Source organism: Equus przewalskii, chromosome 9, assembly GCF_037783145.1.
Source record: "Equus przewalskii isolate Varuska chromosome 9, EquPr2, whole genome shotgun sequence".
In the NCBI taxonomy this organism is placed as follows: domain Eukaryota; kingdom Metazoa; phylum Chordata; class Mammalia; order Perissodactyla; family Equidae; genus Equus; species Equus przewalskii.
In genome coordinates this window covers 5328146-5353557 of record NC_091839.1, presented here as the reverse complement: position 1 = coordinate 5353557, position 25412 = coordinate 5328146, and the positions used below count along the sequence as shown (strand labels likewise).

Sequence of the window (25412 nt, the reverse complement as noted above, 5' to 3'; positions counted from 1 at the left end):
CATGGTATGTCATGCCTTTTTCTCTTCTTTTACTTTCCGTCTTTCACTGCATCTCTAAGTTGTGTCTTGTTTTTTTTAAAATTCAGTTTGATGACCTCTGCCTTTTAACTGGAAGGTTTAATTCCTTTACACTTTACCAAAGTAGATCTTTAACAATCCTTAGTCTGTCATCACTAATGCATGAATACCCTCCTGGCTTTATGCTAACTGTAAAGTTCATAAACATGCCTTTTAAGTGTTCATCAAACTCAGTGACTAAAAATTAATCTGTACAAAACACTGGAGACCTAAGAGAATCATCGTCCAATATGGTTTGATTATTCAGCCAGCTGAAATGTACCCATTTGTCTGTCTGTTCAGCCAATATTCTCTACCTTGCCCACAAGAGTATGATGAGGCTTCCACAGCATGCCATGACTGTTTTGCTGCTTCATTTACTGTGAGGTAATTTTTCCTAAGGGTCCAGAAATTAAAGCCAATAATGACCTAATCTTTACACATGAGAATTATTTTAGCATCAGCTTAAAAAAAATAGTGCCTTAATTCTATCTTGTGCATCATTCCTTTCAATGTATTAGAGTATCTGTTTCCCCACAATCTTGCCAAAAGCGTAGATATTCAAATCTTTGGGTTTTTGCCAGATTGATAATGAGAAATGGTGTCTTGGTGCAGATTTAGTTTATATATCTATTACAAGCAAAATTTAAGCATCTTTCCATGTTTAAGGTCCATTTATATTTTTTTTCTGAAAAAGGCAAAGTTAGTTCCTAACCTTTGTCTATTTTCTGTTGGGTTGTAGATCTTTATTTTTAGAAGCTCTATAACTATTAATAATATTCATCTTTCACAATATAAATTGCAAACAAAACTGTAAAATGACTATAATAATATATGAAAATTAAAATGCAAAATTCTTTTCCCAATCAAATAGCAACAGTGTAATCCTGATTTTAAACTTCCTTTTTCAATCAGAATATTAGGGACTGGAAATGAAAACAAGAGGGTTAGATTAAAATCTGGCTTAAGCTATGCCAACACAAACTACAGCTGAGTTAATTCCTTTTCTAAAAAACATCTGCAGCTTAATCAATGCTACAGTTTTCCTCCTCCTCATTTAACAACTTCTAAATAATAGTTTTCTAATTAGCCACTCCACAAATTATCCTACCAACATGGAAATCAAACAATCAAACACAATTTGCCACTAGAAAAATTATTCTACCAACATGGAAAACATCAATAAACCCTCTACCTTCGTGACACCGAAAGAACACTAAACCAGCAACCCCCAATAATATTAAAATTAGATAAAAGCATTTATAAGGAATAAATATTTCCCCACCATGAAATACTTTCATTAGAGGAGCAGACTGTGAATAACAGAAGCAGTATTTACTATGCAGACACTATGTGCTAGACCCTGTTCAAATGCTTTATACACAAGAAGTCATGCAAACTTAGCAGTAATGTAGGAGGTAAGTACAATAATAATCCCAAAGTTAGCCAACTATTCAATTTAGTGAAGAGTCTCAAAAGGATAACATAATTTGCAATCATCCCTTACTTGAATCCTCAGAATAGGGTTCTAACAGTTATAGCTAACACAGGGTGTATCTTGATTTAATATCTATAATTAACATTGGTCTTACTACTTGAATAGCATTAGGAGGTACATGGACCAAAACTACACTATTCCAGAATAAGTCTCATAGCCAAGAGTAAGTCTAAAATGAATTAAATATTTAAATTTTTTAATTTTGAAAAATATCGAACCTACATCAAAATGGAAAGAAGAGTACACTGAAGACCAATATATTTCTCATCTAGACTCACCAACTGCTAACATCTTGCCACATCTATTGCATTTCTTCATTTCTTTATATTGTGATATACACACTTCTCTTTTGCCTAGATAGGCTACAGACAATTTGACCTTTTATCCTTAAATACTTCAAACCCATCTCCCCAAAACAAAGACATTCTCCTATATAGCTAACCACAGTACTATTACCACATCTAAGAAAATCAACAATAATAACACCATCCAACATTTAGTCCATACACAGTCCCTTAGTAGTTCCTAAAACATTATCTATACAAACTTTTTTTTTTTGCTTGAGGAAGATTGTCCCCGAGCTAACATCTGTGCCAATCTTCCTCTATTTTCTATGTGGGATGCTGCCATAGCATAGCTTGATGAGTGGTGTACAGATCTGTGCCTGGGATCCAAACCTGCAAACTCCAGGCCGCCAAAGTGGAGCATGTACATCCAACCACTATGCCACCAGGCTGGCCCATTTACCAACTTTTTCTTTAACCAGGGTTCCAACCACACATTATATTTGGATGCGATGTCTCTTCAGTCTTCCCAAGTCTAAAGGTGTCCCGCTGCCTCTCTGCTCTTCACAACAGTGACTCCTTCAAAGAGGTTGGCCTTCTAGAGATATATCCATTTCCTCACGATTAGAATCTGCATTTTCAGCAAGAACGCCACAAAGACGAAGTTGTATAACCCCCTCTATCCCTATATCATCACATCAGAAGACATGTAACCATTTCACTATGGCAAGGCCACAGTTAAACCTGACGACTTGATTAAGATGGTGACCATCAGATCTCTCCATTACAAAGACACATTTTATCCCCTTTGTAAATAATAAGTAAACTGTGGAATGATACTCTGAAACTATTTTAATATCCTGTTCCAATACTGTCCACCCAACGCTTTTAGATAATCCTAGCTATTAAACAGGCGATCACAAAATGGTGATTTTCTCTATCTACCATTCCTTCTATTTATTAGCTGGTATTTTTCTGTTAAAAAAGAACATTGTTTCCTCTTTTCTTCTTTTTTTCAAGGGGCCTAGGTTCCTTTCAGTGGAGAATAGTATTTAGAAACCAAGAATTGGGTCTACACATGTTCTTTGCTACTGGGTATCATTGCTTCTAGGCCCTTTCCATGAAGAGAGTCAGGAAACAACCAGTTTTAAAAAACTGAGTTCATACTCATACCTCCAATTCACACTCAGCAGTGCAGGGTTCTTCCCTACCTTTCCCCATTCTATATTTGTATCGCCCTTCTCCACAGTAAGAACACCATTTCCCAATAACATCAATATATTACTCATTTGCCCTAGCCAGTGATATAGACAAAACAGTTTCAAAATGAACAAGCCCAGTGGCACAGTGGTTAAGTTTGCATGCTCCTCTTTGGCAGCCCGGGGTTCACGGGTTCAGATCCTGGGCATGGATGTAAACACTGCTTACCAAGCCATGGTGCCCACATACAAAACAGAGGAAGACTGGCACCAGATGTTAGCTGAGAGCCAATCTTCCTCACAAAAAACAAAAAACAAAACAACACCAGGGGCCTGCCCCATGGTGTAGTGGTTAAGTTGGGGCACTCCAATTCGGTAGCCTGGGTTCGTGAGTTCGGATCCCAGGTGTGGGCCTACATCACTTGTCAAGCCATGTTGTGGTGGTGACCCACACACAAAATAGAGAAAGACTGGTACAGATGTTAGCTCAGGGCTAATCATCTTCCTCAAGCAAAAAGAGGAGGAAGATTGGCAACAGATGTTAGCTGAGAGGGAATCTTCCTCACCAAAAAAACCCCACCAATACCACTACCAATTACAAACACTAAGTCAAGTTTTTTACAGTTCTATTTGTTCTTATAATATATCCTGCTAAGAGTGTAAAAGTTACTTGAATTACTTTCTCTGTGTGGTTATGTTATCAATTTTATAACCAGTTATCAAACCAGCAGCAGTTGTTTCTATTTGTATTCATTCAATTTTAGGACTTAACTTTTCTCATCCTTTTTTATTTTGTGAATAAGTAAAACAATTTACATATGTGAAAAGTCACAACTATATTAAAAAGTATATTCATAGAAAGGAATTAATTTTAACAATTTGCTAGTACATTAACGAGTTTCAAGATTCACTTGAAACTGGATTTGTGATTCAGTGAAACAAAGTAAACTGATAAATGATTACTTCAGTGCAACTAAAAAAGATTAAGGGTTAAAGTCTGAGATTTAAAAAGTTATTCTTTACTGTGGGAATTTCAATAAAGATGTACTTAAGAGCCAAAAATGCAACTACGAAAACAACACTGAGCTGATCTGATTACATCTAGCTTTTGCACACAAAAAGGTGTGCCTCTGTCTTCCAATCACAAGTAGGACTACCATCAGCTCAGCCCTCCCATATATTCTCTTTATAGCGTTATGTTTCTAAAACCTTACGACAGAAACAAAACACCATGCCCTCAAACACGCTCTATGTATCTATCATAGGTGGTGTTAAATGAGACAACCATCCACATTCTACATAACGTAAATACTCCTTAATGGTATTATTATTCCCTAGTAATAATAGCATTATTTTCAATCCTTTTTTGAAAACCTATCTGTTGGGGAAAAATGCTTATTTTAAAATGGATATCTTATGTAACTTTAAAACAACATTCAATGAAATTTGTAATTGGATATATCCAGGTTTTAAAAAAATGTGACTATTCTGAGAGATGACCTTTAAAGAACCATTAATCATTAAGGATATTAAATAAAGTCTTTAAAATAACAGGTTACAAAAGGTGGTAAGTTTTATGTATCTTTGTGGTAAAGACGGAAATTACCAAAAAAAAAGAAAAAAAAAGCATAACATACCAACACCAACAGCGCCAAACTGCTGCCCGACTAATGAACTTGGACTGAACTGACTGTACGTTGGCATCCTGCCAAAAGGTCCATAGGAACCCACTGACTGGAATGAAGAAGTAGATGAGCCTAGCGAAGACTGAAGAAAGATCATGGGTTATTCTTCCAGGCTCTAAACAACATGGACATAACAGAAAGAAATCTGGATATTTACATCTCTTAGAAAACCATTAAAGTACAACTACTAGACACAAAAGAAATTATTTTAAACTTACGACGTGCATTTAAAATTAAAAGTCGAATAACCTTCTGATTTCCATATTTGTATATACGTCAATTACACTCAATGTGATTTATAAATACTTTTTCTACAATAAACTCTTGAGTTAAGAGTTTTATAGCAGATTTATAGAAGAACTGAGGAAAAGTTACTTGAGTAAGTGAAATAACTTTGCTTAAAAAACATGAGAAAAATCACATTTGGTTATTCTGAGTTTTAGTCTGGTGCTAACATAAGACATCTACCTTTGATTTTACTCTTATTTTCAATAATTTAAGGTGTACTATTAAATTTATAGGAAAGAGATGCAGAAACAAACCCTGTACACAAACCCATTTACATTTTTAAATATGGCTATCAAGTTAAAGAACATTTTATAAAATCCTTAACTTACAAAAGATAAAATATATTTTAATATGTATACATGCACACTTTATACACTAATTTATCTTAATATAAAATATTTCATAATATAAATATGAAGTATACAGCCACCAGGACATAAGCTCACTGATGGCACAACCCTGTCTGTGTATTCACTGCTAGTGTTAGGCTCATGGCAGGTGCTCAACAAATACCACTTGAATTAATGAATCCAAAGATCAGAAGCCAAAATTTACGGGGGGTGGAAGAAGTTATTCAACACCATTTTGATTTGTGCTCTCTTGGCTTTTCTCATTTCATAAAGCTAATTACTTATTAATTGGTTCCCCGGAGAATTATCAAAAGATATATATGAGACAGTCAGATAACACTATTCTTTGGTGTAGGCAGCTATCTCTATTAGAATGTATTTTCTCTCCCTCCATTTAAGCAGTTTAAATTCTCTCAGGATTCCTTCCTCAAAAATAAGACTAAAAAGCGAGGGTAGAGATGAAAGCAGAGAATTTCTCCAGTTTATATCGCAAGAAATCATATTTACCATTTCTTATTAAAAAGCTTATCTTATATTCTATTCAGGAAAAATAAATAGTAAATAAATGTTAAAAGGCACTTTCTTTTTTTCCATTCTAATTTTATATACCATTTATATTTTCTTTAGAAGAGTTTATTAGGAATTTTATTTTTAAGTATGTTTTTTTGATGAGGAAGATTGGCCCTGAGCTAACATCAGTTGCCAATCTTCCTCTATTTTACATGAGATGCCACCACAGTGTGGCCTGAGGAGTGGTGGAAGGTCCACGCCCAGGATCCAAACCTACAAACTGACAAAGTGAAGCACATGAACCCAACCACTACGTCACCAGGCTAGCCCCCCAGGTATTTTAATAGCTGGAAGTAAAACAAATCCTATGCAAGATAACATACATTTTAAGAATCTATTTTGTGGAAAACTAAGAATTTATCACTCACAGCACAAAAAAGGGAAAGTTAATTTAAAAGAATCTAAAAGTATTACACTACTAAAAAAAATCAAAAAGCATTATTTCAGTGCAAATGACCAAAGACTCTGGCAAGAAAAAAGATTGAGAAGAAAATGCATTCAGGAAGAAAACTATGAGGGCCACAAGCGTTTAATCAGCTATGCCCTTGAGTAAAAATAAATATCATATATACATATTCCTCACTTGTCTAAATGAGAATAACTATAGTGCCAAGCTCAGAAGGTGTTGTGAGAATTGACTCATTCTACGTGCAGTGCTTTGGATAGTGCTTCTCATACAGTTAGAGCTACATGACCATTCAATTGAGAAAATTTAAAAACACCAAAAACCCAGAAGAGGCAAAAGCTAAGGCTAGTCACGTACATGAAGTTTACTTACACTCCAAGACAAAGTTACTACCATTTACCTGAACGATAGCTGGGTCCTGAGGCAAAGAACATTGTGGTTTTGGAGGCTCACAAACAGTGAGGTCTTTAATATCACTTCCACGGAATATAATGTATTCAAAGACTTCATCTCGAGGTGGTATTGGACGATCTGTTGGTCTGTCTTCTGTACCAAAGGACCGAACTGGGAAGAAAACAGAGGATATGAGGTATGTATCTACTCATCACATTTAGGTAGTGCCTCTTATAAGTGTACTGTTCCAAATACCAAGCAGCAGGTCTTAAATATTGTCCATGAGAAGGTATTCATTAATACATAACTAAATAAAAATTTTTTTTTTTTTTTAAAAAGGGGAAAATAGAGTGGGTTTGCTTAGAGCTAAATGTTGTTAATTTAAAAGACTATCTGTATGGGGCTGGCCCCGTGGCCAAGTGGTTAAGGTTGCGCGCTCTGCTGCAGGCAGCCCACTGTTTCGTTGGTTCGAATTCTGGGTGCGGACATGGCACTGCTCATCAAACCACACTGAGGCAGCGTCCCACATGCCACAACTAGAAGGACCCACAACGAAGAATATACAACTATGTACTGGGGGGCTTTGGGGAGAAAAAGGAAAAAATTGAAAAACAAATCTAAAAAATAAATAAAAATAAAAGACTATCTGTATTATAAAGCTATGTTCTTCTTACATTTAAAAAAAAAATTTATATCTTTGGTGGTTGTGGCGAGGAGGTGTTAAAAACGTCCTTTCTTTCATTGTTGATTTTTTTATTTTATTTTATTTTTTTAAAGCTTGGCACCTGAGCTATCATCTGTTGCCAATCTTCTTTTTTAATATTTTTTCTTCTTCTCCCCAAAGCCTCCCAGTACATAGTTATATATTCTAGTGCTGGGTCCTTCTGGTTGTGCTATGTGGGACGCCGCCTCAGCATGGCTTGATGAGCAGTGCTACGTCCGCACCCAGGATCCGAACCCACGAAACCCTGAGCCACCAAAGCGCAGTGTGCAAACTTAACCACTTGGCCGGCCCCTGTTGATTTATTTTTAATGCCCTCATTCAGCAGAATAAAAAACTGGCAACCTATGTGATATTTCTTGTTGGGGGGGGGGGTAGTGAGTGAAGATTTTCCCAGTTCACAAAATCCCCAAGTTTTGGAACTTAAGCTTTAGGGTTAAGAAAATATCTATCTTGGTGAGTACACAGTAGGTCTTCTAGAAGCCGAGCCAAGCAGCTGTCAGCTATCCTGCCCCATGGGACAGCCTGAAACACTTTAGTTAACTAAGACATCTATCTCATAATTAAATCTGATTTTCTAAAAATGTATTTTTTACTTTTTGCTGGGAAAGATTCATCCTGAGCTAACATTTGCTGCCAATTTTCCTCTTTTTTCCCCCTCCCCAAAGCCCCAGTACATAGTGGTATATTCTAGTTCTAAGTCCTTCTAGTTCTTCTATGTGAGCTGCCACCACAGCATGGCTACTGACAGACGAGTGGTGTGGTTCTGCGCATGGGGAACCAAATCTGGGCTGCCAAAGCAGTGAGAGCGACTAACTTTAACCAACAGGCCATCAGGACTGGCTTTAAATCAGATTTTAACATTAAGATAGAATTATTGAAAATTAAACTGTGGACCACCTGCATCAGGGTAAGCTAGCTAAAAAGATTTCTGGGATTCCATTCAAATCCAGTGATTTGACTTTCTGGGGAGAGGGTCCAGAAATCTGCATTTTAAACCAATCCCAGAAGAGTTTCTTTTGAATACTGAAGTTTCAGGTTCACTGTCTCAGGAAACTGCTGAAAATGTCTGCATCCATATAGAAGTCCCAAATAAGAAGTTAATTAAAGAGTGTCCCAGAGGAAGTAAACCCCTTACTGTTCCACTGTGCAAACTTTTGAATGTAGGCGTTTCTCTCAGAAGTGATTCAGAGCTAGATTGAAGATGAATGTTATTTCAGTTTAAATAATGGTCTTTTTTAATCCTAAAAATTCTTTCTAGTACTTATGAGACTTCCAGGAAAGATAGTGGCATAGGTACAGGTTTGCAGAAGAATATCCCTCCTCAAAACTAAAGAAAATAAAAAAATTAAAATATCTCTAAACCAGAAAAAGACCTCAAACTCATACCAGGAAATTTTATTAAAAAGCATCAATTCAGATACTAAACAAGTTAGTTCAAACTAAAAGACCACTCTCAGAATCCCTATGTAGCATGCCCTGAGAAATTTGCACTGGCATTGCCAACTTGGCAGATGCAGACACAGAGGCACAGATGCGATAAGGGAAAAGATGTGGAATGCACTAGCTGAAACTCCCCTTCCCCTGGTGGTCAAATGGTACTTTACCAGGGCAAAAGTGTCAAGGTTCTACATTTTGTCCTTTATCCAAAAGGAAGGCTAAAGAAGAGTTAGAAAAAGCAGGACTAAGAAAATCACAAATAAATCAATCTCACTCCTAACCTCAGCACCACCACCACCACCACCATACAACACATGAAGCCCTAGGCCTCCAAAGTAACAGATAAGTTCATCCTGAAGCAGAGACCAGGGAAAGTCAAAGGCCCTCCTTCTACAAAACCAGAAAAGCTGCATTAGGCTTCCCTAGGCCTAATGGAAACCATTCAAACTAGACCATGTATTCAAAAGACAGACGAAAAATCCATTCAGAAAAAACTGCTTTACATTCTCAAGAAAAATAAAACTCATATGATCAAAATTACACTGAAAGGAAAGGTAGCATACAGAGTTAAAAAAAGAAAAATAGAAAAGACAAATATAACAGCAGAACTAATAAATACATCAATAACAGACAGAACAGTCAAAGCAGTAAAACCGAGTCATTAATAGAAAACAATTTTGAGAAAAAGCAAATAAGATGTAAAGGAAAAGTATAGCAATAAAATGGTTAGAGAGAAGATGATGATTACGTAGATCTATCATTTAGTTAATGACTGTCTCCGAGAAAAACAGAATAAATAAGAAAAAAACATAATTAAAGATAAATTTCCTGACATGAAGACCCAAATTTGATCAAAAAGGATTCATTGTATTTCCAGAAAATAAATTACTGCACTATAAGCCATACACAGACTTATCCTTTGCTATATCAAAATAAAGAACTCACAGAAACAGCGGTATCAAGACATAAGAGATGGACAATAAATTCATTTAAGGACAGAAATGTATGTGACAATTTGCTATGGACCTAGAATAGAATGTAAATTTAATAGTTCTGAAAAAGGCTACAAAGTTACAAAGTGTAACAAAATAAGTCAAGACAGTATCTATACCACAAAGTATTCTAACAAAAACTGGGAGACAAAGATGGCTGGAAAAAGAGGAAAATACAAAGGAAATACACAAATTAATACTCTCATCTTTTTTCTCTTTTTTTGGGTGAGGAAGATTGTCACTGAGCTAACATCTGTGCCAGTATTCCTCTATTTTTTTGTAGGTAGGACACTGCCACAGCATGACCTGAAGAGCGGTGTATAGGTCCACACACAGGATCCAAAACTGTGAACGCCAGGCTGCTGAAGCGGAGCACGTGAACTTAACCACTACACCACCAGCCCTAATACTCTCATCTTTTATAGTACAGAGTCATTTGATAAAATTTTGGGGGATGTTGATAAATTAAAATATGTAGGCTTAAAAATTTGTTATTTGAGGTCCTAAAGGTAACCAAAAACAGTTTAAAACTAAGAACATACTTTCCAAAACATGGTGTGAAAAAAACCTCTACCATACAGCAGAAAGGATAAAATGAAAAAGTATGAAAGTAGAGACTATGAAGAATAATTTGTACATACAAGGAATTTGAAAAACATGTTCTAATGACAGAGGCTGGTTTGAACAGATTCAATGTTTCCAACAGACAAGGCTTGTAACTTTATAAAGAACAAATTAATTAGAAGAGATCAGAAGGGCAGATATGGCTGAAACAGAACAAATGAGAGGTGGTGAAGGTTGAAACCAGGGCACTGAGAGGAGAAAGAGGGCATGACAAGCACAGAAAAGGTAGAAAATTACCAGTACTGTTCTGCTACAACACATTTCAACACATGAAGTAGTTCATGTACAATTGGTAAGGGAATTACGTCAGTACAGTCGGAAATCACAATGGCACATCTCCAATTTTTCCTAACTTTTTATTTTTTGCACTTGTAGATAACAGCAGCTAAACACAGCAAGCCATGGAAAAATAGTATATGATGCCCACCCTTCCCAAGTTTGTTCTTGGCTATCAGCTACATACTCAGTCTTAGAAGTGCTTATTGCCAAGATTCTCTCTGAACTCTAGGAACTCTTTCCCTGTCTTCTTGTCTCCTCAACTCTCTTCTTTATACCTTCTTCCATCAAGCTAGGTTCAATCTTCTCTTTTAAGCTGACAAACAACTTAATTGTTGGGTATACTTCGCCACCATTTTTGTTAATGTTATCATTTCAATTCTTTTTTTTAACCGTGGTAAGAACATATAAGATCTACCCTCTTAAATTTTTCTTTTTTAAAGATTTTATTTTTTCCCTTTTTCTCCCCAAAACCCCTGGTACATAGTTGTATATCCTTCATTGTGGGTCCTTCTAGTTGTGGCATGTGGGATGCTGCCTCACCGCAGTTTGATGAGCAGTGCCATGTCCGCGCCCAGGATTCGAACCAATGAAACACTGGGCCGCCTGCAGCGGAGCGCGCAAAGTTAACCACTCGGCCACAGGGCCAGCCCCAACCCTCTTAAATTTTTAAGTATACAGTACAATATTGCTAACTATAAGCAAAACGTTATATAGCAGAGCTCCAGAACTTTATCATCTTGCTTAACTGAAACCTTATACCTGTTGAACCACAACTCTCCATTTCTCCCTACCCCTAGCACCTGGCAACCATCATTCTACAGTATTCGTCCTTCTGCAACTGCGGAAAATAAAATGAAAATGGAAGCAGATGACCAGTGTGGAAGTTACTGGGCAAGCGATGGTGAAAAGGTACTTAAAGAAAGGGGTTAGTCTTAAAAACACTTAAGCTCACCAAAATAACATGATTTATCAAATGCAATTTTTACTTAGAATTCTACAACTGACCACTTTTTTTCAAAATAGACTGCTATACAATTTGTAACATCAAAAAGTAAATATACAATAACGTTAAACATGTTATGTATATGAGGCAGATTACAAAACTGCACAGAGCAGATGCTGAGCAAGAACCCAGGAGTCCAGATCCTGGTACCTTCATGGAGCTTCCACACCAGCGTGGAACTGTCGACTTTTGGCCTTCTTTTATTATAAGAGAAAAATCAATTTCCACCAGGTTTAAGCCACTGTTATTGTTAGTGTGTATTACTAGAAGCTGAATGAAATTCCTAACTGAAAAAGCAGAGCGGTAATAATTTCCCCCTCCCACTAGTGTCTACTGAGTCCACAGTGCAAAAGTGGTGACCCCACGGAGCCCAGTCCCTTGGCCGAGCTGACTGGAATGAAGGGGACACAATTTCAGAGGAATCAGTCAGTAAGCTGGGCTGGGCCAATGCAGTTGTTGGGAGTGAGACCCAAGGGCCTTGATGAGGAGCCAGCAGGAAGAGAGAATGGAGCCGTGGGGTGGGGTCCCACATAACCTCAGTGAGAGCAAAGGAGCCACAGAGGGGTGGGTCAGAGCCTTCCAGACCCCATGCAACCTTGCTTTCCTTCTCAGCTATGGGGTCTCTGGATCCCTAATAACCATCCAGCTGTCTTATGTCTGCAAGCCCATCACCACTTGTTACACAACCTGGAAACCGGGAGGTCAGCCCTAGCACCTGCCTCTCCCTAAGGCCCCCAACCTAATTCGTTATCAATCCTCTTGATTTTGGCTCCTAAATATTTCTGGAATGTTCTACTTCTCTCCATCTCCACCACCACCACCTTCCCCAAGCTGCATCCTCCTTGCCACACAGCAAGTCAGTCAGTCTGTCCTGACTGGTGTGCCTGTGCCCCTCAGACCATCCGGGTGTTCTGCGTTTGACCCCAGAGGGAGCTTTTCACAAAGTGGCCTCAGGACCTGATGACAAGGTGCCGTATCTAATAAAGGGCTCTTCAATCAATGGTCTTGGGATACACCTTACACCAGAGGAAACTCCAGATGGATTAAGAAACAAAACCACGAAAACACTTTAGTAAATTATGGGAGAATATTTTCATATAATAAATAAATGGTCACTAGAAAAAACAGTCATGTGATTAGAGGGGTTAGGGCCTTGAGCCGGGCACTTCCTGATTTCAAAATTTACTACAAAGCTATAGCAGTCATAACAGCGTGGTACTGGCCTAAGGACAGACATATAGATTTATGGAACAAAACAGAAAGTCCAGAAATAAATCCAAACATCCATGGCCAACTGATTTTAGACAAGGGTCCAAGATCATTCAATGAGGAAAGAACAGTCTCTTCAAAAAATTGTTCTGGGACAACTGGATAACTACATACAAAAGAATGAGGTTGGAACCCTACCTTACTCCATATACAAAAATTAACTCAAAGTGGGTATGATACTTTGCCATAATAAGAAATATATATTTTGGTCTTTGTTTGCAGCTTTTGGGCAGAGCTCCCTGACACTCTGTAATTTCCTAAGAGATAAATCTACTAAGAGCATTTTTTGTTCTAATATTTCGTCTTTGGCCCTGATTCCTGACAGAGTTCCTAAATCTCCTGGAATTTCCTGGGTGATAAGAATATACCTTTTGTTCTAATGAGGAGACTCTTGGTGGGCTCCTGGATAGATTCAGGAAAGGGGCTGGTCACCAGAAAGACCAAGCTATGATTCTTAGCTTGGAACTTTCAGCCTCACCCCCTATCCACTGGGGTGGGGAGAAGGATTGGAGACTGAGTTGATAATTGATCATGTCTACATGATTAAGCCTAAGAATCCCTGAACGACAGGGTCTGGAGACCTTTTGGGTTGGTGAACATGTGCAGGTGCCAGGAGAGTGACATGCCTGGAGAAGGCACAGAAGCTCTGCACTCCCCTCCCACACATCTTGCCCTATGTATATCTCCCATCTGGCTGTTCTGAGTTTTATCCTTTTATAATAAACCAGTAATCTAATACGTAAATTGTTTTTCTGAGTTCCGCAAGCCATTTTAGCAAATGATCAAAGCAAGGAGGGGGTCATGGGAACCCCCAATTTATAGCCAGTTAGTCAGAAGTACAGGTCACAACCTGGGACTTGAGACTGGCGGATGAAGTGTGTGTGTGGTAGTCTTGTGGGACTGATCTCCTAACCTTTGGGATATGACACTACCCTCAGATAGTGTCAAAATTGAATTAAATTGTAGGACACCCAATGGGTGTCCAAGGAGTTGGAGAATTGGTAGATGTGGGGGGAAAAAACCCCAAGCATTTGGTGGCCAGAAGTATTGAGAGTAAAAGAGAAATAGAGTTTTTCTTTTACTGAGTCAACAACCTAAATCTAAGAGCCAAAACTATAAAACCATTAAGAGAGAACATAGGAGTAAATCTTATGACCTTGAATTTGACAATGGATTCTTAGATTTGACACTAAAAGCACAAGCAACAAATGAGAAAACAGACAAATTGAACTTCACAAAAATTAAAACCTATGTATTAAAGAACAATATTGAGAATATTAAAAGATAAGCTCTGGAATTGGAGAAATATTTGCACATCATATCTAAGGGTTTAATATGTAGGATATATAAAGAACTCAACAACTCAACAACAAAAAGAAAAACAATCCAATTAAAAATGGGCAAAAACTTGAACAGGTACTTCTCAAAAAAAGACATACAAACAGCCAACAAGCTTAGGAAAAGATGTTTAATATCATTGGTCATTATGAAAATGCAAATCAAAACCATCGTGAAATACCACTTCACAACTCCTAGGATGGGGCTTTAATACTAAAAGCAGAAAATAATAAAGATTTGTGAGGATGTGGAGAAATAGGAATCCCTGTGCAATGCTGGTGGAAATGTAAAATGGGAATGTTGTGGAGAACAGCTTGGTGGTTCCTCAAAAAATTAAACACAGAATTACCATATGACTCGGCAATTTCTCTCATAAGGGTAAAAATCTATGTCCACACAGAAACTTGTACACAAATGTTTAAACCAGTATTATTCATAATAGTCAAAGGGTGGAAACAACCCAAATGCCCATCAACAGATGAATGGATAAACAAATTCTGTTTTTTATATTTACATATACACATACACATGGATATTATTCAGCCATAAAGAAGAACGAAACGTTGACACACGTTACAGCTAGAATGAAGCCCCAAAGCAATTATGCTAAATGGAAGAAGCCCGACACAAAACATCACATACTGACCCCCTTGTTACAATATATTCAGAATAGGAAAAGCCGTAGCAACAGAAAGCAGATTAGTGGTTACTGGGGGAAAGGGCAAATGGGGAGGGATTACTTAATGAGCAGCGGTATTCTTCTAAGGCGATGAAAAATGTCTGAAAATAAGAAGAGGCAGTATTTGCACAACATTGTGACCAGACTAAATGCCACTGAATCATACACTTTATAATGGTTAATTGTATGTTACATGAATTTCACCTCAATAAAACACACATACACACCTACAAATATAGCCTGGAAGAGAATACACAAATGATAACAATAGTTGGATTAGAATGCTGAATCTATGAATGGTTGTCCTGTACATTCTAAACTTCATTATGTTGCTACGTTGCTTTAATAAATATTCTAGTTTTTCTTATTCCTCAAACTAGAAAAGCCTAAGTTTTAGCCCGTTGTTTAACAAAAGAGAGTGGGAAACAGGGAAAACAGTTTTCTCTGTTATTCTTAAAGAGTACAATCAAGACCCTATTTCTGGATATAAACAATAGCAAAGATTTATTAGTAGAAATGCATCCCATCCCATGATTGTCCTTTTTTTTTTTTTTTAATGGAAACAGAGTTCTGACTAAACATCATTTATCTAAAAAAATTTCTATGTCTAAATCAAGACAAGTTCAAGCATCATACTAATGCCAAACTTGGTTACCAGTGTATTAATTAAAACTTGTACCTGGCTAGAGGCAAGAGCTGTAATCACCAACTCCCCAACATAATATCTTATTATAAAATACCAAAGCTTTCTAAGTTCAAATATGATAATCATATCATATCACAGTTAAGTATAGTCTGTACCTCCAAAATGACATCACTAATATTTTCCAAAAGCCTAAACTTTTTGACACAAGCTAAAAATTATACATTAGGCTCTAATATTGATTGACGAGAAAAATAAGTCTGTTGAATGCCACAGTGTGAGAGCAATAAACAAAAGGTTGAATTATTCAAGAAATGCCCAAATGTAAGTTAGGAAACTAAGGCTAAGTTCAAATGGAAATCTGAAATAAGATTTATGATACAGTCTTAAAGTTATTATACAATAAAACTACTTAGAATAAAATGGGAGAATGACTATTTACAGCAAAAAGAAATAACTGAACATCAACAGGACACAAAAACAGAAAAAACAGCATGTTTAAAAAACAGTATATATGCAAAAGCATCAAACCAGGGGAAAAAATGTGGTTAAAAGTTGAACTTGGGGGCCGGCCCGGTGGTGCAGCGGTTAAGTGCACACGTTCCGCTTCGGTGGCCCGGGGTTTGTTGGTTCAGATCCCGGGTGAAGACATGGCACCGCTTGACAAGCCATGCTGTGGTAGGCGTCCCACAGATAAAGTAGAGGAAGATGGGCATGGGATGTTAGCTCAGGGCCAGTCTTCCTCAGCAAAAAGAGGAGGATTGGCAGCAGATGTTAGCTCAGGGCTAATCTTCCTCAAAAAGAAAAAAAAGTTGAACTTGGTATTTTTCATCTTTCTGATATTTATCCATCAGCACAGTACTGGTTGTACATCCAGTAACATACACTAACTCCTGCTGAAACCATCTGAGAGACTGCACATTTGGAAGAAGCTGTTATATATGGGTTTAATACAAGGTTTAATTAAGTACTGAAAGAGCACCATTTTTAAAGCTCTCTCTTCTACGATGTAGAACCCTTGCACAGAGCCTGATGGCAGGGTGGTAGTAAGCAGGCTCTGGATCTTTTACTTGGGGGGAAGATTTAAAGGTTTTATTTTTCCTTTTTTCTCCCAAAGCCCCAGGGTACATAGTTGTGTATGTTTAGTTGTGGGTCCTTCCAGTTGCGGCATGTGGGACGCCGCCTCAGCATGGCTTTGATGAGTGGTGCCATGTCTGCCAGGGTCCGAACCGGCGAAACCCTGGCTAAAGCAGAGTGTGTGAACTTAACCACTCAAACACGGGGCCAGCCCCAGGAGGGAAGATTTAAGAAATAAGATTCCACAGGCCTGCTCTTTGAAACAGATCACAGCCTGCCTCCAGAAACCTCCACTTTCTGCACACCTGCATTCTTTTCTTCAGCTCCCTCTTCACCCTTACCCACACTACTTTCTTTCTGTCAGGGAATGTTACTGCACTGAGCGAAACATCTGTCCTCGGCCTTTATCATCTCTTCCTGTACCCACTACAGACTAGTCACCCCTAATAGACACATTACTACTGACCTCCTCTCTGCAATATTTTCAATCTCTTCAGTGCTTATTACATGCCAATCACTGGTGACTGGAAGGTAAAAAACTACTGCCACCTCCAGAGTTCATGACCCAGATGACTTTCCCCTCACCTTTCCAAAATATTCTTAAAACTAACTCCTTACGATTTAACTCTAAAAGATAAAGTAACCTCCTGTTTGACTTAAAGACCCAAAGCCATCTTGTCCTTTTCATTAATACACTTCATTGTCTTCACTCATGTTCTTCCCTCTTCCTTGCAATCTTGGCGGGAAGTAAGACCCTTAACATTTCTTTTAATCCAAAGTCACTGCCCACAATTATGGGTTTGAGACCTTAGGTTTGAGATCTAATTAGCTCCTCTCATTTGCAACTTCACTTGCTTCCTCCATGCAAGATTCTTCCCCTTGGATTACTAATATATGCAGATCTACTCAGATATATCTTTCTCTGACCATGAGAATTTCAGACTGAGTTTAAGGAAATAATGACTAGTGAGAATAAGAATTTAGAGAGAGTGGCATGATGAGAGAATTGTAAAACCAAAAGACCAATCTGAAAATTCAGATGGTGATGCACTAACAAAACAAGAGCAATAATGCAAAACACATTTACAAGGATCTCTTTGAAATTGTAGATAAGAGATCCCGAAACATTTCTATAAAGCGCAGGATGGCAAAAGAAAATTGATCTATACTCATTATCACTAATCTGAGAAAATAATATATCCTCAACACTGTCTTCACTTATCACAGTCTTTTTCTATTAAATATCAAGTTGTTCAACTACACATTACCTGACCAAGGAAAAAACTTTAGAAACAATAACCCTTCATGTGGTCAACAAGTGGTTAATTTGCCATGGACAAAGGACACAAGGGGGAAAAGATGCTGATGGATACTAGTGAAACATATAAGAAAAGCTTCATAAGCACAAAAAGAAAACAGAAAGTAAAATGAGAACACAGAAGGTATACCTAACACTTCCTGATTAGGAGACTCTGGCAAGGCTTTGCAGGGGTGATGATGCTCAAGCAGAATCTAGAAAGATAGACTTGATTCCCTCATGATTCATTCCCAATTCTGGTTGACAGGAACCACTATAGGTACCATCATTCAATTTCCCCCTGTTCCTTGTCTAGTCAATTTTTTAAAGTCCAATCCACTCTCCTGATTTCTCATGTATCCGTTCCTTCCTCTCTGTATTACTAGTTTAGGCTTATAGTTCCTCTTTCCCAAACTCTTAAAATATTCCAACTGACCTCACCATTGTCAGAGTCTCCCCTCGCCCCCAACCAATTTTTGCACAATGCTGTCAGTATAAACTTCCGAAAGCTAGACTTTAACATATCACTTTATTGGCTAAAAACTTTCAATGGCTCCCTACAATCCACCAAGAAAACCCAGACTTATCAGCCTACCATTCAAACGACAAACTGAATAAATTAAGATAAATTTAGCAGTGGAAGCAAAATAAAAGGGGAGGGGGCCTCTGAGTTTATTATTTGACACATTTTTATTGGTACTCGAGCCCTCCAGAGCTGTTAGTTCTTCTCTTTCCTTTGTGACTTCTTTCTCAATCTGTTGCACTGTTCATTTCTTCAACAGCCACGTGAAGAGTGGGGGAAGAACATCCAATTCAAGGGAATCTTGTAAAAAGCCCCCAAATCTGAAGGAACCCAATTGACCTGAAGACCTAAATATGACAGCCAGTGTGGTCCCAGCTTAAGTGAGCTGCAAGGTGTTGTGGGCCAGGATAAGAGTTTTGGACTTTGTAGTTGTTTCTGTGTTTGCTTCCCTGTTAGACTGCAAACTTCCTGAGGCCTGAGACCAGATACTTCTTCCTAGATATCCTCCTCATGTGGCTAATCGCGACTTATCTGTCAGGCCCTAGCTTAGATGTCGTGTCCTCAAGAACGTTATCTGTATTGTTCGCTTTTGATTCCTAGCATCTAGCACAGTGTCTAGCATGTTGTCATACTAAGCGCTCAGTAATTCTCATAAATGAACAGCTTATTAAATAATAAGCACCAGGCAGATGCAAGCTTCCCCTATGCCCCATTTGTTCCATGCCATCTTTAGTGTGGCAAGTCCCTTTGCTTTCAACTGTGCTTAGGTTTCTCCAGAACCTCTACTCCTCCATAGAATACCAGGGTTGGAGAAGAGTAGTTATCCAGTTGCGTGAAAAGGGGACTTGGAAATCTGACAACTATTGAAATAAATTTTGCGTTCATCTTCCAGTATTTAGCTCTATCTTCACCTCTAATTACTTCATAGTCTTCTAGTTTCCATTGCGCCTGATGATGCCAATTCCTGAGCCTTTTAGGAGTTTGGGTGCAAATCCGGTTACTACTTGGCTTTACTCACTGCCCCTACTTAGGTAGCAGCTTTCTCAATTCTGCTAAGAAGTCATTTAAACTCATCCATTTGCTTTTCAGCCTCCAAAATTTTGTTGCTGTTGTCTCCTTTCCAAGTCTACTCTGTTCTCTATTGGTTTATGTCTTTTCTAAAAAGTCCCTCTCATGTAGTTTTAGTATGATTTATCAACAGGAAGGAAAAGTAAACGCATGTCCAATCTGCAGTCTAAATTTAATCTTGACTCTTGAAGCTGCTTTCAGTTGAGCATTCTTCCTTGTGGTTGGTTTTATATTTTAATCTCTCAAACTATAAAAACAAGAGACAGAGATATAAAAATATAAAACCAGAAGAAAAAAAAGATAAATGCATCCAATAGGAATTCAGAAACAAAACAAAACAAACAGGGGTGGGGAGGAACAGAAACTAATATGAGAGACAGAGAGAGTAAATTCATTAGGTAAAAGAGACTTGAGTCTTCAGATTTACAAGGTCCACAGAGAATCACTAAGGAAAAAAACACACCAGTGGGGTAACATTTCTGAACTCCAAGGATAAAAGCTTCCAGAGAAAAAAGTGACTGAGAATCAGATTGGCATCAGCAACACCAGAATGTGAGAAGACAACAAATTAATAACTTCAAAGTTCTACAGAAAAAAGATTCTGAATTTAGAGTGACATAACTGACCAATCAATCAAGTAATCAAGAAAAACAAAAGTTCACTAAGAAAATTTGCCACCCACAAATTCAAGTTTCTTTTAAAATGACAAAGATACACTTGAACAATATTGGGGGAAAAAGAGAAGCAAGTAAGAGATCAACATCGTAAGCAAGAAGCAGGAACCCCTCTGCATAGACTGGTGAGAGTTAATGGACCAGAGTAGAGCAGCAGAGGTGGTAAGAGGTCAAATTCTAGATATATTTTGAAAGTAGAGTTGATAGGATCAGAAACACATATGAGGTGTGAGAGGAACTGAGGAATTAAGGATAACTCAAAGGTTTTTGGTCTTACCAACTAAAATAATGAGTTGTCATTTGATTAGATGGAGAAGGCTGTTAAGAAAGAGGATTGGGGCATATTGAATGGGAGACGCCTAGCAGATATCCCTCCAGGATGAGATGTTAAAGGGGCAGTTGGATATACAAGTTATGAGTTCACAGGAGAGGTCCAGGCTGGAGATAGCAGTCAGTAATGTATAAACAGTATTTGAAGCTATGAACTGGATGATATCATCAAGAGAAGAGTGCAGATGATAAAATAAATAAGTAAATAATTTTTAAAAGGGGAAAAAAAGAGAGAACTAAGCCCTGGAGCTCTCCAACATTTGGAAGTTTAGGAGTTGAAGAAAGAATAAAGGAGACTGAGATGTAACCAGTGAGGTATGAGAAAACCAAGGTAATGTCAAGTGATGTGTTTTACGAACAGACCAATTGCGCCATGTACTGCTGATCAGTCAAGCAGACTGAGGATAAGAATCAACCACTAGATTTAACAACATGGAAGTCTTTGGTAACCTAGATAAGTACAGTTTCTCATCTGTGGGAAGAAAAACCTAAATAAAGTGGGTTCAAAAAATAACAAAAACAAGTAGTACAGACAACTCCTTCAAGGACTTTTAGTGCAAAAGGAAGGATAAATATGGGGCAGTAGAGAGAAAAGAGGAAATGCAGTTAAGAGTAGCAGAGCTTTTGTTGTTGTTGCTGATGTTGTTAAGATGGGTGAAGCAACAGCATATCTGTAAGGAGACAAGGAGGATTTGGTAGATAAGGAAAAACTGAATACACAGGAGAGAGAGTAGAGAATTGCTGGAGCACTGTCCTTGAATCATCGAGAGGGGAATGAAACCTATTACACAAGTGGAAGATGGCCTTAGAGAGTAGAACAGTTTATCTATATTGACCGGAGAAAGGGTAGAGGTTTGGGGCACAGATGCAGGTAACTGGGTACATGTGGGATGAGTTGATCAAAAATTATCTTCTGTTCGCTACTCTTTTCTTAATTAAATAAGAAGAAAGGTTCACAGGCTGAAAGTGAAGATCAGGGAGTAGGGGCTGGAGGTCTGAGGAAAACAGAAGGAATGAAATATAGTCATGCAGAAAAACAAAATGAATGGACTATGGGAAAATAGTATGACTACTGGGAAGTAACCATGACTGCAAGGGTTAGAGAACATAAATCTAAAGTGAAACTGGTCAGCATGTCTGTGCTAACAGAATCAGGGTTGTGGTTTCTCCAAGCTTGTGCAAGAAAGCAGGAGAGGAAGAAGGGTTGAGAGTATATGCTGGTACTGATTGTAACAAGTGCTTGTAGAATTTAAGCAGGATAAAGAGGGAAGTAAAGTTTCATGGGACAATGAAAGGTAGTAAGATCCACAGAGTATAGACTATAGCAGGCCTCAACGACTGATGGAGTTGGGGTACTAGAGACTGAGTACCTAGACAGAGATAGAGATGGTGGTTGGAAATAACAATGAGATACCTACTCTCTATCAAGCACCTACAATAAACTAGTTACTTTTGATACTACCTCTTTTAATTTCCAGAAAGACTCTGAAAGATGGGCATTATTATCCTTATTTAAAAGACAAAGTTAAAGCTAAGGTTAAATGACTTGTCCAAGGTCAAAGAGCTACTAAATATTCCAATTGGCCCTTTGGGTCACATTTTCTTCCACAAACAAACAAAAATCCCATAAAACTAGAATAAGACTTTTGTGAATAAAATATTTTACAGATTAACACTTTACCTATTAAAAAATTTACTTCAGGGGCCGGCCCCGTGGCCGAGCGGTTAAGTCGCATGCTCCGCTTCGGCGGCCCAGGGTTTTGCCAGCTCAGATCCTGGGTGGCATCCCGCATGCCACAACTACAAGGACACATAACTAAAAATATACAACTATGTACAGGGGGGCTTTGGGGAGAAAAAGGAAAAATAAAATCTTAAAAAAAAAATTTACTTCAATGATATCCAGTTTTTAAAATGGTTAACTGAAGTATTACTTTAAAGCATCACAGAGAAAACAAAAGGTAAATCGTTCCCAGAGGGCATCTTCTACCACAGATTTCCTGAGGGTCTGCTATGTGCCATGCCCTGTTCTAGGCACTGAGGATAGAGCAACCAGTGAGGAAAAAAGCACGCCTTTATGGTGCTTCCATTACGTGGGGAATCTCTTGGTATCCAGGATCTAGCATGTGCTTGGGCATCACATTCAGACAAGGTGCAAATACAGCTGGAAATATCCTACAAACTATTAGTTCATATCACCACTTTGCAGTTCCCTCAAACATCCTGAAATGATTCTTTCCTTAAATTTTAAATGAAAATTATAATTGAGGTTGAGTCATAAGGTAAAACTCTGTCTCCCCAACAATGTCAATTTTGTCACAAGACTTTATCCTCTGTATCCCTAGTCTCCAAAAATCTCTCACTGTTAGGGAAGGCAACAGATCTTAGGTATTTTAATTTTAAAGAGAAATACAATTGTGAACATGGGAAAATATTATTTGGAGATATCCCCAAAAGATTTCTACGAGATTAATAAACTAAAATGCTAAATCATTTCCATTTACTCATTCATTAAATAAACATTCGTTCATCCCAGGAGCTGGGGTGGCGGGGCGGTGGCAAAGGTGAAGACAGACAATAAACACATGCAAATAAGCAAAGAAGATTATGCATAGGCCATAATCAGTGCTAGGAAGAAAACAAACAGCTGTGACAAAGGCCACAAGAAACAAACACCCCACATTAGCTATTAACATACTTAAATACTTAACAGACTGACCCAAAAGTCTTTCTAGGTTGTCTTTAAGATTTCTTGACATTCATTTACAAGATTCTGGGTATCAAATCCCATCAAACTTACCTCAATTTCACTTTCAGAGAACTAGAGCTAGTCTGTGAAGTCTCTAGCAGAAAATAAAGGACATCATCCATTTAGCAGTACCTCTGGGATTGGGTTTTGATTGTATACAGTGTGACTATGTAATTTATTATCTAAACTGGAACATTTTCAAGAGAGAAAAGGGATGTTTTCCTAATTATGCCCAAACAACAGGCACAAACAGGGACTTTCCACTAGGGCAAACCAGGTTATATGGTCACCCTAATTACATACCACATCAAACATAACTAGTCCAAAATTTCAAGAGTATTTTATAGTTCCAGATGGATTTAAAGTATAGGTAATATCCAAGTAAAGGATCTAAATTATAATCTGGACCATAACAACCAAGTGAATCCCTCACTAAATTTAAAGATTTAAGGGTCGGCCCGATGATGTAGTGGTTAAGTTTGTACACTCCGCTTTGGTGGCTTGGGGTTGGGAGGTTCAGATCCCAGATGCAGACCTAGCACCACTCATCAAGCCATGCTGTGGCAATGTCCCACATAAAATAGAGGAAGACTGGCACAGATGTTAGCTCAGGGCCAATCTTCCTCACAAAACAAACAAACAAAAAGATTTAAATACGTCACATCATATAAAAAATCAATTTCAGTGTATTATAGACCTAAATATGAAAAGGCAAAATAAAATGTTTTGAAAAGATAATCAAAGTATCTCCATGACCTCAGGGTAGGGAAAAATTCCTTAAAAGAAAAGAAACAGTAGCCATAAAGGAAAAGAGTGATAGACATGTCTACATTAGGGGCCGGCTCCGCGGCCGAGTGGTTAAGTTCACCCGCTCTGCTTTCGTGGCCCAGGGTTTCACTGGTTCAGATCCTGGGCACAGACACGGCACCGCTCATCAGGCCATGCTGAGGCGGCGTCCCACATGCCACAACTAGAAGGACCCACAACTAAAATATACAACTATGTACTGGGGGGATTTGGGCAAGAAAAAAAAAGATTGCCAACAGTTGTTAGCTCAGGTGTCAATCTTTAAAAAAACAACAAAAACATGTCCACATTAAAACGAAGAACTTCTGTTCACCAAAAGAAAGCATTAAATGGGAAAAGATATTTGCAACAGATAGATCCAGCAAAGGATTCATATTCAGAATACTGAACTCTAGAAAAAGATACACATTTAGTAGAAAAAATGGGCAAAAGATTTCAAAGGCACTTCATGAAAGATGAAATCCAAACAACCAAGATATGGAAAGGTGTTCGTCTCAGTTATCAGGCAGGTTAAAACGAGGTACAACCACATACCTACCAGATTAGATAGAATTAAAATATCTGATACTAAGTACCACTGTTGGTGAGGGATGTGGAACAACTAGAACTCACATATACCATTAACTGAAAGAAAAACTAGTTAACTACTTTGGAAAACTGCTTGGCATTACCTAATAAAGATAAAGACCCATATTCCCCATGATCCTGTAATTCAAAGTATATACCCTCAAGAAAATTACATAAACATGCATCAGCGCACTTGAACATAAATGTTCATAAAGGCACTGTTCATAACAGCCAAAAACTGTAAACAATTTAAACATCAACTGCAGAATATCCAAAACTGCAGAATGGATAAACTTGTGTTATATTCATGATACTATGTCACAACAAAAGCCAAAATAAAATATATACAAGATGATTCCATTTAGATAAAGTTAAAAAACGGACAAAACTAAACTCTATTATTTAGAGATGTAAACTTAAGTGACAAAACTATAAACGCCAGAATAACGTTTATATATCTAGTTTAAGAGGGTAGTAGTTGTGATGGGAAGATGCAGGGGGTGGGAGGCTTCTGGGATGCTGGCGTTGTCTGTCTTGCTCTGGGTGGTAGTTACAGGATGTCTGTTTCAAAATATTTCATTTTTATCTATGTATCTTTTCAA

At 37.9% G+C, this 25412-nt stretch overlaps 1 protein-coding gene across 7 annotated transcripts in view; it reads right to left on the bottom strand.

Moving 5' to 3' along the window:
• Positions 1 to 25412, bottom strand: part of LSM14A (LSM14A mRNA processing body assembly factor) — a 98754-nt gene that overhangs the window by 70532 nt on the left and 2810 nt on the right. For all 7 annotated transcript variants that reach the window (XM_070557354.1, XM_070557355.1, XM_070557356.1 and 4 more), the window contains exons 2-3: positions 6738 to 6901; positions 4676 to 4805 (exon numbers count right to left, since the gene is read on the bottom strand). In XM_070557354.1, the coding sequence (XP_070413455.1) occupies positions 4676 to 4805; positions 6738 to 6901 (294 nt within the window). The remainder of the gene's footprint in view (positions 1 to 4675; positions 4806 to 6737; positions 6902 to 25412) is intronic.